Source organism: Herpailurus yagouaroundi, unplaced genomic scaffold (genome assembly GCF_014898765.1).
Source record: "Herpailurus yagouaroundi ecotype Mexico unplaced genomic scaffold, PumYag 208, whole genome shotgun sequence".
NCBI classification, from domain to species: Eukaryota; Metazoa; Chordata; class Mammalia; order Carnivora; family Felidae; genus Herpailurus; species Herpailurus yagouaroundi.
Genome location: NW_024412439.1, coordinates 4,031,154 through 4,048,685, shown reverse-complemented (window position 1 = coordinate 4,048,685; position 17,532 = coordinate 4,031,154). Strand labels below are relative to the sequence as shown.

The following is a 17,532-nucleotide window of genomic DNA, read 5'->3' as shown; positions in this document are numbered from 1 at the left end:
CGTTGGGCCTGAGATTGACAATCCCTCAGAAGAATCGAGATCCCCTCTCGGTACACCCCTATCGTCACATCTGTGATAATCACTGATGTGCTTTCGAATTACCGATCACTGTGCTAAGCACGTTACGCATTTCATCTTTTTCCTGTCTACCATCCCATAAACTTGGCCTTGGCATCATCTTTCAGGTGAGGATGTGGGATCCTAGAGTCGTAATAACCTGTCCAGCCTCCTACAGCAGGTAAGGGGCAAAGGGCAGGTTCAAACCTAAGGTGCCTAATCTGTGTGCTCTTCGCTGCCGTATGGCTGTCTGCATACGCCTCTTCGCGAAACCATCACCCTTTGCGATTAAGAAGTATGCGATCCTTTCTTGATCCCTGGTGCCCAGTCTCACACAGATGCTCAATGAGAACTGGGAAAATATGGAACGCGCCGGGAGCTTGATGTATCGCGAACGCGCAATAACACGTCAACGGGTAAACGTGGCTATGAGCGAGACGCAGCCCAGAAACCTGGAGCTAGAAGGCACGGTCGGCCCTTTCCCTCCCTCAGGACCACACACAGAGCGGGAGCTCTGTTGGTGCTAACATCTCACCTGAAAGCCCAGTCTCAAGTCACCAACTTGTCGCCTTTCCACTATTAACACATCTCCCCTCCTCGTACAGGTTACGGTCTGTGCCACTCACGCCAACATTCCCCGAACGTTAGGTTGACGCAGACGTGACACGTCCCCTGGTCCCCGTGCGGGTCACCAGAGGACAGCACGAGACAGAGAGAGGGAGCTGAGCTAAATGAACACGCAAGCCCCTTCCGGTCCATGTCGTTTCTGTTTTGGCTGCAATTCCTGTTCTTCCTCAGTCAGGAGACATCTGCACGGGCTTACGGAAGGCACACTGTGCTCCCTGTGGCCTGTTAGGGAGCCCAGACCACGAGCTCAGCCTTGCTCTCTGCTATAGCTCTAAAGTGCACACCCCCCCGCACGCCGAGGTCCCCACAAAATCCCAAGAGAGATCGTTGAGTTACTCTGATGTTTATTTGAATGCATCTTAGTCCACACTTGGTATAAAATCAGAAAAAGCAAAGCCAAAAAAAAAAAAAAAGGAAAAGAAAAGAAAAGAAAAAAAGAAAAAAAAAACAGGTCTGGAGTCTTAGCATCAGAAGGGCACCTTATATACAGGTACAGTCGGTGGCCAACACAAGTCATTGCCAGACAGTCCTTGGAGGCGGAGAACAGTCTAGACCCAGAGGAGTCCTGGGAATGCACGGTCCCGAGGGGTCTAGAGGCTGGTCCCGATGCTCCGACCGTAAAAAAAATGTGGGAGCAGTAAACGCTGTGTTTATTATTTATTTATTATTGTCATAACTGCAGCCTCGCTAGGTACAAAAGCAGTTATAAACCATTTATATGACACAGAATTACTCAGGTGTCCGTTCTACTTTATGTCGTAAAACCGTTAATTGAATTTCCAGTGAGTAGTTTAGACGATTAGTGATAATAAGGAATGGTAAATCCATAGCACCATTTCATAGGTTTGCTGTCACCGATTTCTCATCTAGACGTGCGGCTGAGACACTCACGGCCAAGGGCAAGTGTTCCAAAGCCGAGGGCTCCAGTTTGGGGGTTCTGTCCATGGCTTCGCATGGAGGTGTGGGCGGGACCTGTCTCTGTGCGACGCACCGGGTCGCCCACCCAGTAAAAGGGCTTCTGGCCAGTCGGGGCTCCCACCCACGCTTTGGTTTTCTGAATGAGGTGGAGCGAAGGGAGGTATCTACTTTCCGATAAAAGGGAAGGGGCAAGACGGGAAGTATTTTACGTCCGGGCCAAACAAAAAGAACAACAAAACAGAACAAAAGAACAGAGCTCGGTTATACGGTTAGGAGGTAAAAGTTCCTTAGCTACTTCTTTAAGATTCAACACAAGGCTGATGGTCAACATAAAAAGCGAACGATACTATGTACATATATGTAAAAAGTGTTATAAATAGGTTTTATAAACCATAGATATTATATACATCTTCAGTCAACACGAACCCCCCCCCTCAACTGCTTTCTGTTTGATTTGGTTTGAGTTTGGGTTTTTTTGGCTAGCTCTTTTGTTTGGTTGGTTGCTTTGGGTTGGGTTTTTTTTCTTTCTTTCTTTCTTTCTTTTTTTTTTTTTTTTTTCTGGTTTCCTTCCTCCCTTCCCCCGATGTACGCTCAGTGCCTCAGACCAAACCGTCTGGGCACCTCATTCGCGTTTCCGCAAGATCACGTAGATGACGCCGCTGAGAAGGGCCAGAGGGAAGGCCACCCAGGCCAGGATGTAGGCGAAGCCGTAGGAGTAGTCAGAGTTGAGATGCCACTCTGGGTGCCTCACCGTGTAGATGGACGCTGCACTCATCACACACAGACCTGGGGAAAGACAGGGACAGGTAGGGGGAGGGAGGCGGGAGGGGCCCCCCTGTCCACCTCCCCGATGCAGATTCCACAGGACTCCGGACACCTGCCCACACCATTTCCTCTCTCTTGACACACACACACACACACACACACATACACACACACACATACCAGGAAGAAGGTCACCCAATCTTCCACAGATAACTCTGTGCTCAAAGAGCATGTCTGAGGGGCGCCTGGGGAGCTCAGCCAGTTAAGCAATCAGTCGACTCTTGATTTCAGCTCAGGTCACAATCTCGCGCGGTTCAGGGGTTCAAGCCCCGAGTCAGGCTCTGCGTTGACGGCGTGGAGCCTGCTTGGGATTCCGTCTCCTTCTTCCTCTGCCCCTCCCCCCTCTCGCTCTCTGTATCTTTCTCAAAATAAATAAATAAGTAAGTAAATAAACTTAAAAAAAAAAAAGAAGAAGAAGAAGAAAAGGGGCACTTGGGCGGCTCAGTCGGTTGGACGTCTGACTCCAGCTCAGGTCATGATCTCACAGTTCGTGGGTTCAAGTCCTGTGTCGGGCTCTGTGCTGACAGCTCAGAGCCTGGAGCCTGCTTCGGATTCTGTGTCTCCCTCTCTCCCCGCCCCTCCCAAAACGCACACTCTGTCTCTCTCAAAAATAAAGATTTAAAAAATTAAAAGAAGGAGAAGGAGAAGGAGACAAGCATGTCTGATTCTGGATCTCACAGCAGAGGAAGGGTCTCGAAGATACAGAAACAGGGCAAAGAATCTGCTCTCTGCTTCTGATCGAGGGGACCCAGACCAGCATCTCCAAGGTCGCTTGTCATCTTTTCTGCCCTATTTCTCTTCCTCGGACTGTCGCCAACGCCTCGTCAACAGAAGGATGTGGCCAGCAAGAATTCGACTCGCAAGATAAACCCACCTAGCGCTCTCCAGGGAGGGTTGGGCATGGGAGCACCCGGAAACCCGTAAAGCGCTGTTCAAATGGGTGGTGATGTCATCTGAACCAGTAAAGCGAAGGGGCACTTGGCCACGATCTGAATTGTGCCAGGGCAAGAGCACTGGGGTCCAGGCAGACCCCAGAGCCCCTTGGCAGGACTTCCACTCAGGAGACCAAGCAAGCAATGCCAACGGGCACCGTTAGGCACACAGAGGATACAGAGAGAGGAAAAAGAAGAGGGGGGATAGGATATGAGTGGGAAGCCGAGAGAGGAATCTATCAAGCTCCATCACACTCGGTCCCTTCTAACAGTTCCTGGTGCCCTCAAGGTCGGGTCTGAAGCCCCAAGAGTACAAGATTATCGGGTCCAGAGATAAATCAGGTGGCCCTTCCCCTGCCCACCTCTGCAGCCCTTTGGTGTGGGACTCTTGAAGCAGGCAAGTTCAAGAGCGATGGTCCACGCCCACAGTGACAGTCAGCATCCCCCTGCAGGGAGGGGTCCTGCGATGTCAGCACCCCAGCCTGGCGCCCCACAAAGCCCGCTCTGTTCCCTCTGTTCCCTCCTGAAAACAGGGTCTTTGAGAGGCTCTGAGTGACTCTATTATAAACCCAGCGTGCTATGTGGGATTCCTGTGGCTCCAAAGCTCCCAATGTCCCAGACCACCTACATCTAACCTCCCTGCTATTTCGCTGGACACTGTAAACTTTGTTTGAACAAAGCACGTAAGTGGGAATATACTACAGTCGCCACCCTGATAAGACCGTCCTCCCAGTCAGAGGAGAAAGCTCCCACTTGAGTGGCCCCTGTTGAGAAGGCCACACAATAGTCCCGCAGCTCCCGTGGGATCGGATCCACGACCCGCTACCTACAGAAAGTTAGGGGGACAGCGCGGATGCCCGGGGTAGAGGGAAAACCAAGGGCCGGCAAACTGCCATTCGAGGGCTCTGCTGGGAACGCGCTTTATTTGCCCTGGCGTCCGAGATCCCCGATTATCTTCCCCAACGGCTCCGTGGCTGATCTCCGCAAGGTGCAAATTCTGGTCTTCAAGAAATACTTGAACTTCAAGAATACTGAAGTTGTCGATACCCAGCTACCTCCTGGGGGCAGGGCTATAGAAAGACAAGTGTGACCCAGGGAACAGAGTGCCAAAAGGCCAGGCCCATGCTCGTCAAGCTGGCGAGGCTTCCGAATGGGGCCCGCGTCTACCCAGCACGGGCAAGAACAAAGCCGCGGTGGCTGTGCAGACCAGCTGTGCCCAGATTTCACCGGCACAGAGCACACGTTCCGTCGGCGACCACGGGGGACAGGGGGAGGCAGGACACGCAAGTGCGGTGACTCACTAGATGGCCTCGTCTGTAGGGTATCCGCCGAGGAGTATCGTGGGGGTTAAATGACCTTGAGCTTCGCTGCCACGAGCCACCGGCCGAGACGCTCGCAAAGCCAAAGAGCAGATACGCGCTTCATAATTACGGTTGTCGGGAGACTGATGCTTTAGGGTATATGCAACCACAAGGCGGTCTGCGTGTAATGCCATACCGGTGCCCTGGAACACGGGGAGTTAATGCCATACGACAGACCTCCCTATGTCGCACAGGTGTTCCCATAAATGGGCGGTCCCCATAAAGTCGCTTTCTCAATGACCTGTAGGTGGGGGCGTGGTGATGAAGGTCCTCCCCACCCCCCCACCTCGTGGGGAAGGTGAGGGAGGTTGCGGTCACACCAGCAGTGTCCTGCCTTCTCCAAGGACGAGCGGCGTGTGCCCTGGCAGTGACAGGGATGCCCTGGGAGGGGCCTGAGTCTGGGAGGGCAGGCAGCTGTGAGTGGGGGACTCTGACCCTCTCCAGACAACACAGAAGAGCTGGCCACTCAAGAGTTTATCCCCATCACGGGGCGCCTGGGTGGCTCAGTCAGTAAGTGTCCGCCTCTGGGTTTCGGCTCAGGTCACGATCTCGTGGCTTTGTGGGTTCGAGCCCCACGGAGGGCTCTGTGCTGACAGCGTGGAGCCTGCTTGGGATTCTCTCTCTCTCTGTCTGCCCCTCCCCTGCTCGCGTGTTCTCTCTCTCTCTCTCAAAATAAATAAACTAACTTATAAGAGAGAGAGCGAGCGTGTGGACATCAGTGACCTCAGTGGAAGCTGTTCATTGGAGGGCCCGGAGCGGAAGCCTGAGAGAAGTTGCTACAAAGCAGCAGTGGGGGGGGGGGGGGGGGGTTGCCTTGTGGCGATGGCTGGATGAGTGAACACCTGTGAGTCACGTCCTCCCCCCCCTCCTGAGGGTGACAAAACGTCGTGGGAAGAGGCTAGAAGGTCCACTCCTCTGAAAGCGTTGGGCTCTCTGTCGGACCCACACAGAGCCTTCTCTGCATTGCCGGGCCGGTTTCTGCTTTCGGCCCCCAAAAGCTGCTTAGAAAATCACCCCCACAGCATTACTGACCTCTGACCTGGGCACGGCTGGAGCAGCATCTGGAACAGTTCATCCCCTTTTTTTTTTTAATTTATTTGTTTTGGGGGTGGGGGGAAAGAGAGAGAGAAAGAATCCCAAGTAGGTTCTGAGCTGTCTGCACAGAGCCCAACGTGGGGCTCAATCCCACGGACCGCGAGATCATGACCGGAGCGGAAATCAAGAGTCGGCCGCTTCACCGACTGAGTCACCCAGGCGCCCCTGGTTTAGTTCATTCCTAAGAGGGGGGGTTCTTTTTTATCAGCGTTTATTTTTTTTGTTTTTGGGACAGAGAGAGACAGAGCATGAACGGGGGAGGGGCAGAGAGAGAGGGAGACACAGAATCGGAAACAGGCTCCAGGCTCTGAGCCATCAGCCCAGAGCCTGACGCGGGGCTCGAACTCCCGGACCGCGAGATCGTGACCTGGCTGAAGTCGGACGCTTAACCGACTGCGCCACCCAGGCGCCCCATAAGGGGGAGGTTCTAAATGTGGTGTCTGACCACAGCTGCCTTTGAGCCCCTGGGAACAGGGAGGGCATCGTGCTTTTATGCATCCCCAAAATCCTTTTGTTCTAAAGCCCTAGATCTCTATCAATCTGTTTGATGAAACAAACAGAACAAATGGAAACCCTCCCTCGGGAGTCTCCTTTGACCGGGTTTTCTGTTCCTCTTAATCACAATAAATAGTAAGCTATACACACGTGACCCGAGTTCGCGGCAAGGGAACACAATTATCCAGTCATCCAACAAGCGGGTTATTCAGGACCTTCTATGGAGCCTTCGATGCACGGAGCTCGGAGCAGGGCGTCAAGTAACGAAATCAGTCAAAACGTGGATCTGTCTTTCGGGTCTGTACTTCTGCGAATTTCTTGATGTTCTCCCATCAAGGGCAACCCAGCCCGACAGAGCTAGGGCCAGGGTAAGCGCTGTCTGAGAACAGACGGCTGCAGGTTCTGAAAACAAAAAGGACTCCGAAATCCAGACACTGATTCAGAATGGCTCTTCTCTAAGAACGGGGTTTGGAACAATCTATGGCTCCTGAGTGGGAAGAGTCATCAGCAGAGAAAGTCCAAAAAGACCAGACCGAGGGATTACAAAGAGCTCGATGGCCACACCAGTGGTTCCTAAGCCCTGATCAAGAGTCACCCAGGGAGCAGCCCCTCCCAAGAGCTCTCCGGGGACAAAGGCTGAGCACTGGAATTTCCTAAAAGCGCCTTCTTTATTCGGGGCACCTGGGCGGCTCAGTCGGTTATGTGCCCGACTCTTGATTTCAGCTCAGGTCATGATCTCACATAGTTCATGAGTTCAAGCCCCACATTGGGCTCCAGGCTGACGGCTCGGAGCCTGGAGCCTGCTTCGGATTCTGCATCTCCCTCCCTCTCTCTCTCTCTCTCTCTCTCTCTGCCCCTCCCCCGATTGTGCTCTTTACAAAAATAAATAAACGTTAAAAAAATTTAAAAAGATGGGGTGCCTAGGTGGCTCTGTTATTAAAAAAAAAAAAAAACAACCCTGGGGCGCCTGGGTGGCTTAATCAGTTAAGCATTCAACTTCGGCTCAGGTCATGATCTCATGGTTTGTGAGTTCGAGCCCCGCATCGGGTCTTGTGCTGACAGCTCGGAGCCTGGAGCCTGCTTCGGATTCTGCGTCTCCCTCTCCCTCTGCCCCTCCCCTGCTTGTGCTCTGTCTCTCTCTCTCAAAAATAAACATCAAAAAACATGTTTTTAATATAAAAAAAAAGCAATGAACTAGATGAAGACACCTGTTGCTATATCCCCAAAAAGCAGCCAACCTGCGAAGTATGTAATCAAGGGAAGACAGCTCGAAAATGTTAAGACCTGCTAATTACGACACGCAGAAGGGAATCAGGCCGCAGACCAGGCAGACCAATAAGCACACACAGACGTGTAATCTGGAGAAAGGCAGAGATGGCTCCCTACATCGACAGTCAGCCCCGAGAGCCCCCCACACCTTTCATCCGCTTTTCCTGCACCCTCATGCGTGTGATCTATGAAGACCACAGCTGGATCCTTCCAAGGGAAGGGAGGCAGAGGCAGCGCAGAAAGTATTGGGAGACTCAGAAAATATTCCAAGGGCTTCCGCTTAAAACGCCTCAGTGCTTTGCAGAAGCTCGGAAATCTTCAAGTGAAGCCTCTTCTCCTTGAAGTTTTCAACCTGAGTGGGAGGACCCTGTAGATCAAGTTCGAACGCAACGTTCGGGGGGTGGGGTGGGGAACCTGTGGCTCCCAGACCACCTTCTTTCAGCTCCCGATAACTGGGGTGAACAGTTCAGAACAGAACATTCCTTAGGGCTGGTAGATTACAACCGCTCCTGTGGCTTGACTTTTCTCATCCAACACCACTTTCTATTCAAACCGGGGCCGCTAGGCTGATGAACTGATAACTGAACGTTGGATCCCATGATAGATAAGAAGCTACATTGGAAGGGGAGAAATGAAGAACAAATCATGTGCTTTTAGACATAGAGGGTTTTTTTTAAATTTCTTTTTTACATTTATTTATTTTTGAGAGACAGAGAGAGAGCGCCAGTGGGGGAGGGGGAGAGAGAGAGGGAGACACAGAATCCAAAGCAGGCTCCAGGCCCTGAGCTGTCAGCACAGAGCCCGACACGGGGCTCGAACTCACAAACCGTGAGATCATGACCTGAGCCGAAGTTGGATGCTTAACTGATTAAGCCACCCAGGCGCCCCAAGCGTTTGTTTTTTTGTTTGTTTTTTTTTTTTTTTAAATAGCAGCATTCCAAAAGGCTTGTATCGAGTTCAGAGGCGATTCAAAACAGAGAAGTGAGGGTGCATGAGGAACTATATTTTGGAAAAAGTGGAGTGTCCGCCCTGCATTTTCCGTTCTGTAGCAATTCGGGTGGATTCCGTTGTCTCTAACCATAAGGAGGTTGCTAACTATATCGAGTCCGCGTGGTGTCGGAGGAGGTGTGGCCTTCTGGTTGAGCTGGGTGACCTTGGCTATTCATTATCCTCTCCTGATCTCAGTTTATCAGTAAAATAACACCCTTGTATAGGTCTCATATATATATACACACACATATACACACATGCATATACATGCATACATATATGCACACACACATATATGTATATATATACACACATACACACACACACACACATATATATGCATATATACACACACATATACACACACGCATATACATGCATATATATATGCACACACACATATATGTATATATATACACACACATACACACACACACATATATATGCATATATATGTGTGACACATATATATGCATATATATGTGTGTGTGTGTATGTGTGTGTATATATATACATATATGTGTGTATATATATACATATATGTGTGACACATATATATGCATATATATGTGTGTGTGTGTGTGTGTGTATATATACATATATGTGTGTGTGCATATATATGCATATGTGTGTGTGTGTGTGTGTGTGTGTATATATATATATATTTTATGAAAGTTCTGGTTCCTAAGTCTGTATTATTCTCTCTTGAGGACAGATCCACTGATGCAACAGCTATGATCATCAGTCGACTTGATATCGAACTGTAAATGGTAAGCCAAAAAAAAGAAATCCCCAGACCATGTTCCAGTTTTGTGTATTACTTTCAGAAACGGGAATGACTAATTGATAACTCTTCTTCTAACATACCTAGGAATGATACCGTACCGCATAATTAGTAACTCAATAAAACCAGCACCACTCTAGGAGCTTGGCTTGCCTGGTCTAACTAAACCTATGCAAGCAGCAAAGCCCTATCTGGTTTTCACATCCTAAAACTGCACGTACCGGAATGCCGTATTTAAGTATTTCATGAGAAGTAGCTGTCCAATTTCCCTCCTTTTTCCAGGGAAGGTGGGGGGGGAGGGGTACTCTCTGGCTTCTAGAAAAGATCATCAACATCTAACCTCAGCCCGTGTCTTACCGTACGGCCGTGGGTAAGCCGTTACATCTGCACTCACCAAAGACGTGTGGGCTGTTATCAACCCTCCAATGACTGCCGCTGAGCACAGGGTGGTGATTCAGCACCACGGACATTCTGACAACCAACTAAAAGAAGAGAGGACAGCCTAGCCCTCCGCCTACTCAGCCAGCCGGCATCTAGAACATCTCACAGTACATAGATGCTCTCTGGTGCACCGGGAGCGTGTGACTTGTTAACACGGATTATAGGATCCACCACCACATCTCTTAATTCTCTCCAGTGCCTTCTGACTCAGTCAACTGGCAGTCAATAGACAGGAAGAGAAGAGTCAGTGAAGGAAGACACTGGCCAGAATCTAGAGACAAAGTCGGAAACTGTCACCCTCTATAAGAGAAGCTGCTCGGACTCTGCGCATCGTACATACGGATAACCTATCCAGTGGGGGAACTGGAAGGTGGTTTAAGGAGGAGAGGAATAGGGTGGCTCAGTCGGTAAGCGTCCGACGTCAGCTCGGGTCCTGATCTCACGGTCCGTGAGTTCGAGCCCCGCGTCGGGCTCTGTGCTGACAGCTGAGAGCCTGGATCCTGCTTCCGATTCTGTGTCTCCCTCTCTCTCTGCTCCTCCCCCACTCGCGCTCTGTCTCCCTCTCAAAAATAAATAAACATTAGAAAATTTTTTTAAAAAAAGGAGGAGGGGAACGAGACCTCTCGCGTGTGGTCACGGCCCCATGTTAGGAAATGATGCCGTGTGGGGGGCGCCAAAGTGAAGACACCTAAGAAGGACAACAGTAAGCCAAAGCCCAGTGGAGCCCCGGAGCTGGAGTAAAGGAGAGCAAGAACGTGCCGTGGCTTCACCACTGCTTGGAGGTGGGAGACACGTATCCGAAAACAACCTCAGCCGCCCACTGGGGCCACTTTCCACGCTGAAGGAAGGATGGTTCCTTGGGGCTTCGCGCAACGTGCAGGGATACAACCCTCAAGCGTGGCCTTTGCTCTTCTCCTGTCCTCATTAACATTCACCTCCGGTGATGTGTCCAGACCGTGGCTCCGTCCCCGGTATTAGGTCTGGCTTGGTTATGGACCTTCGTTCTCCAGTCCCCAAGTCCTATTTCCCATCTACCCTGTTCCCTGGGGAGGTAGAGAGTTCTCAAATTCTAAGGTGCATGCGTAGGTACACACACACACACACACACACACACACGCACGCACACACGCACCCCTGTGCTTTATGAAAACCACCCAATGTGCAGACTCACAAACATCAGTCACTCCCCAGCCTTGGAGACCCGGGAACAGCTTCCCCCGTGGAGTCTGTCATCCCCAACTCACCGGCAAGGATCTGGAAGACTCCGGTGATGTAAAACCGGCCCCCTTTGGTGAGAGTGAAGAGCTGGCAGAAAAACAGGAACAGGGACAGAACGCTGAAGATGATCGACAGGATCATGGTGGCCTGGACAGACTGCAGCCATTCTGGAAGGGGAGAGGCACCGGGGTTAGGAGAAGTCAGCCTGAACTCGGACGATCCACTTGTGGGACACCTGCTTGCTTGTGGCCGTTTTAAGAAAGGGCTGCAAGAAAATACTAGCGTCCCAGAACGAGGAGCTAAACTCCAGTTAAAATCTACCGAACGCCTTCCCAGTCTTTTCACCAAGGGTCTGAGCCCCGCCCACCACCTCTGAGCCCCGCCCACCGTCAGCTCTCTTCTTGCCCTCAGGGGCTTGCCAATTGGAACCCCTGTCTTCCAAGCACAGTTCAAAACCACCGTTCAAAATATCAGCACCCCCCACCCCCACCCCAAGGAGAGGTGGAGATCGCGGGGTTGGCTGGGAAGAACGAACAGTGCTGGTCAGAGCCAAAGCCAATTCTGCAGGAAACTGGAAGAAAATGCTGATGGAGAAGACCCTGCAGCGAAAACCCATTTGCTCAGCCGAGCTGGATCTTGGCCGATCTCGACCCTACTCATGAACCTCAGCGCAGAGCAGCCTGTGCTCCTACAGGTCACCGGGTGGGACGCTGGATGACAGTTCCACATCTTTGTTGAATGCCTGACCCGCCCCCCTCCCCCCCCCCCCCCAAGCCTCGGATCAAATCTCCATGCTTCCGACTAAACTTCAGGCGGAAAAGAGAATTCTGTAGTTCACCATCTATGGTAAAATAGTGCCATTTCCGGAAGGAAGGGAGAGGAGACGGCCTGGGTTCAGCCTACGGAGGGAGCCTACGGTGTCCTACTCGAAGAACCGCATTTGGCATTGCCCGCCTGTCACCCGTGTCCCTTCTTCCAAGTGCCAAAGAAATCACCGGGGTGGGTGCTCCTCTACACAAGGCAAAGCAACTGGAGAAGCCACAGGGCCTTATCTTCTCCGCTCAGTAACTGGCTACTTCGTAAGGCTTAGAAAAACACACACTGGTGCTTAACGCGGTACTCAACGCTACGAAAGCTGCATGATTTATAGTCAGTCACTGAATGAGATGAACTTGGTTTGAGTTACCAAGAGATCATGGCAGAATCTTAAGGGTGTTGGCTGGGTTAACTGTCACCAGAGTTTCAGCATAAGATTTTTCCAGACACGGTTGGAAGAAGTGTCAGATCCGGATCAACTAATCCAGCTCCTTCGTACGGAAAGAGATTTCCGGAGATGTCTGGATGGGCCCAACTGGGCACGATCAAACCTGAGAGGCCCTGGATTCCAGTCTAGCATCCTTTTCACCGTGACAGAACATAGGCTTCTTTTGTGTTTTCAGTCTCTGTGTCAACTCAGGTAAGAAAAAGATGTCCCGGGTTGGGTGCCATCTTTCTCCGGCACATTTAGTCCCTCTAGGTGAGCCTGCCATGAAGTTAATGTTGCCGGAATACTGTCTTTTCGAGAGTAAGCCAATTATCCGGGACTCTGGTAGGTGAGTCTGGAAACACAAAGATACGTGAGACCCAAATCCAGAACTGAAAACAGTGATTCAGTTCTTCAGTTTCCCTCCCAGGGAGCATGGCTGATGCAAACAGTACTCTGGATTTCCTCCCCCAGTTCTGAAATCTTTACCCCCCACCAACCTCTAACAACAGACCTCACACTTCGAGAAGACCTCAAATCTTTGACATTAAATCTACACGAAGAGGAAAGATCCCTTAGAATTAAAAAGGGAACTTAAAGCCTTCTTGAGAACTTCTTTTACCAATAATTTGAGCGTTAGTCCCAACCCCATTACAATGGGGGGCTTTTGCCATATGTGGTCAAATCAGATCAGAATCCAGGGGTCAAGGAAGGTGTTATTCGATGAGCATTTGTTGAACATCTATTGCTGCGAGCCCAGCTCTCAGGTTGGCTCTGGGAGATACAGAGTTGAAGAAGAAGCTTTTCAATCATAAGTACAATAAATAAATCACATACATGAAGATAGTCCAGTCAAATCACCGATCACAATACACGTGAATGGGTTCGAGTCCCTCGTTGACACAGAATTTCACCTTGAATTACATTAATTCCTGTCTATGGTCTGAGACAAGAGATACATCTCAAACAAACAATGGTAGAAAAATCAAAAGATTTTTAAAAGAGGCTCCAGGCAAATATTAACAAAAAGAAAGCAATTATAGTAATCATAGCAGCAGAAAAAACAAACAGAATTTAAATTGAAAAAGATGAGGGGTGCCTGGGTATCTCAGTTGAAGCGTCCGGCTCTTGATTTCTGCTCAGGTCATGATCTCACGGTTCACGAGTTCAAGCCCTACATCGGGCTCCACACACTGACAGTACGGAACCTGCTTGGGATTCTCTTTCTCCCCGACTCTCTCTGTCCCTTCCCCGCTTGTGCAGGCACACACGCGTTCTCTCTCTCTCTCTCTCAAATAAATAAACTTTAATAAATAAGTAAGTTGAAAAAGATGAAAGAGGCCAAAGAGAGATACTTCCTAGTGAAGAAAGATCCAGTTTACCATAAGGAAATGGCAGTCATAAACCTTTATGCATATAATAACACATCCTGGAAAATGTATAAAGCAAAAGATAATTGGAATACGAGAAGATATTGACAAAGTCACAATCACGGTGAAAGACTTTGGCACACTTCTCTCGGAATAGATAAATCAGCTAGCAAAAAACAAAAACAAAAACACAGAAGCAGAGAGATTATTCATAACAGGGCTAACAAATTCAACTTGGTAGATATATAGGAAATTTGCATCCAGATAACAAAGACCGTGAATTATTTTCAAACGCACGAGGAATAGTCTTACACACTCCGTATCAGGCATAAAAAAGTCTCAATAAATTTCAAAGGAAGCAGAAGTCATACCGGCACAACTTGAGGCAAACACAAAGTAGAAATTAAAAACAAACTGGCCAAGATAACGTTGGAAATTTAAAAAATGGTATCTGGACAGAGAAATCGAGACAAAAACCAAAACTTTCTTCAGCAAGGATTGCCGCTGTACCACGTGACAAATCTATAGGCGGGTGGCCCAAGCAATACTTAGCATTTAATGGACACCCTTAGAACAATTACTGAACAATAAAAAATAATGACAAAGAATGAACTTTCAACTCAAGAAATTAGAAAAGGAATAATGAATCCAGAATCAATGGACTCATTACTGAGAAGGGCAGAGATGAATAGAATTTAAAAATGACAAAAATACAATTGATTAAAGAATCATGCTCTTTGGGGAATCCAAAGAACATGGGGAATCCATGTTCTATTGGAATCAATAAGGCAGACAAATTTTACTAAATCACACAGAAGACGTGCTGAAGACACAGAAACATATTATGTCCCCAGACAGAAACACTCCAAGTCATAAAGATGCCGCTTTTCCCCAAAGCAATCTACAAGTTCAATATTATCCTAAATAATATCCCAGCCAGAACGTGACATGTGCTTTAACAACTTACCTAAAGGACAACAGAGCAACAAGAGCCAAAACATGTTGAACCAAACACAAAAACAACAGGAAAAAACAAAACGAGACAAACAAAAACAATGAGGCAGAACATCACCTACCAGATATCAAACATATATTATATATATGTATATACAACATATATACATGTATTATTATATATGTATACATAGTATGATTATAACCATAAATTATATAATACATATTTTTATGTTACTATATTTATATTAGATTACACTATATAGCTTATGCTACAAGCTTATATTATACTTATATTATAAAGTTTTAGCAGCTCAAACAATGTGGTATTAGCCATGAAAGAAAAATAAAACAACAGGACAGAATTAAGACTTTGAGAGTACACCTGTGAATTTAGTATATAATAAACACAACATACAACTCAGTAGGGAAAGGATACAACAGATACCAAGCGGTGTTGGCCATCCATTTGTCAAAACACCCAAGTAGATCTCTAGCTCACATCATCCACAAAATTCAATTCCAGAGGCATCAAAAGGCTCAGTGTAGAATTATAAAGCCACAGAGACACGCGATTCACAAAAGAGAAATACGAACAGCCAATAAACATATTTGATGGTGCTCAACTTAATTAGCAACCAGGAAAACACAAGTGAAATCCAGAAGGGATGGGATGCCAATGTTTACCTATCACACTGGCTGAAATCAAGACGATTGATCATGTCAACAGAGTGCATGTATGAGAGATACGTCTGTGTACCGTTCAGAGGGATGATAATATAATAATTGTTCTGTGCCCAGCAATTTGGCAGAATCCATTTGAATTTTTAAATGTCAGGGTGCCTGGGTGGCTCAGTCGGTTGAGCGTCTGACTCTTGATTTTGGCTCAGGTCATGATCTCACTGTTTGTGGGACTGAGCCCTGAATTGGGGGCTGATAGTGTGCTGGTAGTGTGGACAGAGCCTGCTTGGGATTTTCTCTCTCCCCCTCTGTATGCCCCTCCCCGATGCGTGCCCCCCCCCCCAAAGTAAATAAATAAACATTTAAAAAAATAATAAAAAAATAAAACTTTAAATGCCAATACCACGACCCCACGGTTTAATCACTACACCCCGGATAAACATTTAAACATAGGCTCCAAGAGAAATGAATAAGGATGCTCACTGTGGTACCACTCTTCGGAGTGGAAATAAATTAAGGTAAATCCTTGCAATGGAATGTTTTGCAACAGTTAAAAAATCATGAGTTAGAAAATGAATAACCACTGAAAAGCCCTCAAGACAACGAAAAGACTCAGGTATATACACGACATGATGTCATTGTGTAAATACACACCAAAACACTATATATGCGTAAATGCGCATGCACATGCGTGAATGTGTGTGTGTGTGTGTGTGTGTGTGTGTGTGTGTGTGTGTTCATTGAAAAAAGAGCCAAGGACGTGCCAGATTGATATCAATGATTGCCCCCAGGAATTAGAGCTGGAATGGAGAAGAGTCTGGTCTTCTGTCAAGGTCTGTACCGTTTTGGGGGCGCCCGGGTGGTTCAGTAGGTTAGACGTCCGACTTCAGCTCAGGTCACGATCTCACGGTTCGTGAGTTCGAGCCCCATGTCGGGCTCTGAGCTGTAGAATTAGCTCAGAATCTGTCAGCAGGTAGCCTACTTCATATCTTCTGTACCCTTCTCTCTCTGTCCCTCCCCCACTTGTGCTCTGTCTCTTTCTCTCTCTCAAAAATAAATAACCATTAAAGCTATTTTTTAAATGATCTCTATCAGTTGGTTTATTTTTAATACGAGAGAATACTCTCATGTCATCTTTGAATAAACTGAAACTAATTTAAAAGATCAGAAGGGGGGCACCTGGGTGGCGCAGTCAGTTAAGCGTCCGACTTCAGCCAGGTCACGATCTTGTGTTCCGTGAGTTCGAGCCCCGCGTCGGGCTCTGGGCTGATGGCTCGGAGCCTGGAGCCTGTTTCCGATTCTGTGTCTCCCTCTCTCTCTGCCCCTCCCCCGTTCATGCTCTGTCTCTCTCTGTCCCAAAAATACATAAAAAACGTTGGAAAAAAAAATTTTTTTTTTAAAAGAAAAAAATAAAAAAGATCAGAAGGTAAAGAAAACCTCGCAGGCCCCAATAAGTGAGGATTCTGAAACTCAAAGAATGGCTGGAATCTGGACAGGACCGGTTTTCCACCTGCGAAGAGTAAAGGGACTTCACCTTTCTTCAAATGCCATCAAATCAGAAGCCACATGTTGACAGAAGGGAAAAAACAGCGCTGAGCCAGGAGGGAGAAGTTTGCATTCCAGCCCCAAACAGGCCGGCTGAAGGTTCGAGAGCCCTGTCAGTATTGTTCCAAAGGAAGCTGACGATGTCCTGAGGGGATTCTGAAGTTCACAGGACATTGGTCCAGAGCCAGAACCCTTCATCTGGACTGAACTAGACCCACGGCGGACAGTAATGGAGAGCAGGTATCTATGCATGGCAGGTGTTCGATCCTCTATGAGGATATATGAAGCCTGACCACCCAGCGGTCGTTCAGTCCAGTTACAGAGGCCCAGGGGATGGCTCTGTCACCCGCTTCTGCTGACCGCCCCCTTCACTACCACTTGCCATGTTTGGGGCTCTGAATTTCTCTTCTCTAACATGACGTACAATCTCGTAGAGCGGTCGCAAGGATCAAACAAACTGATATAAAAGATCTGTCACAGGATGATACAAATAACCCGATTTAAAAAGCCGATGTTGGGGTGCCTGAGTGGCTCAGTCAGTTAAGCGTCTGTCTCTTGATCTTGGCTCAGGTCATGATCTCATGGTTTATAAGTTCAAGCCCCATGTCGGGCTTTGTGCTGGCAGCACAGAACCTGCTTAGAATTCTCTCTCCCTCTGTTTCTGCCCCTACCCTACTCACGCTCTCTCTGCCCCTACCCTACTCATGCTGCCTCTGGCCCCTCCCCT

General features: G+C 48.4%; 1 protein-coding gene across 2 annotated transcripts in view; it reads right to left on the bottom strand.

Annotated features, from left to right (window-relative positions):
• Positions 1 to 1,329: 1,329 nt before the first annotated feature.
• Positions 1,330 to 17,532, bottom strand: part of PMP22 (peripheral myelin protein 22) — a 32,747-nt gene continuing 16,544 nt past the window's right edge. For both annotated transcript variants that reach the window (XM_040453157.1, XM_040453156.1), the window contains exons 4-5: positions 11,039 to 11,179; positions 1,330 to 2,388 (exon numbers count right to left, since the gene is read on the bottom strand). In XM_040453157.1, the coding sequence (XP_040309091.1) occupies positions 2,225 to 2,388; positions 11,039 to 11,179 (305 nt within the window). In that variant the 3' untranslated portion in view covers positions 1,330 to 2,224. The remainder of the gene's footprint in view (positions 2,389 to 11,038; positions 11,180 to 17,532) is intronic.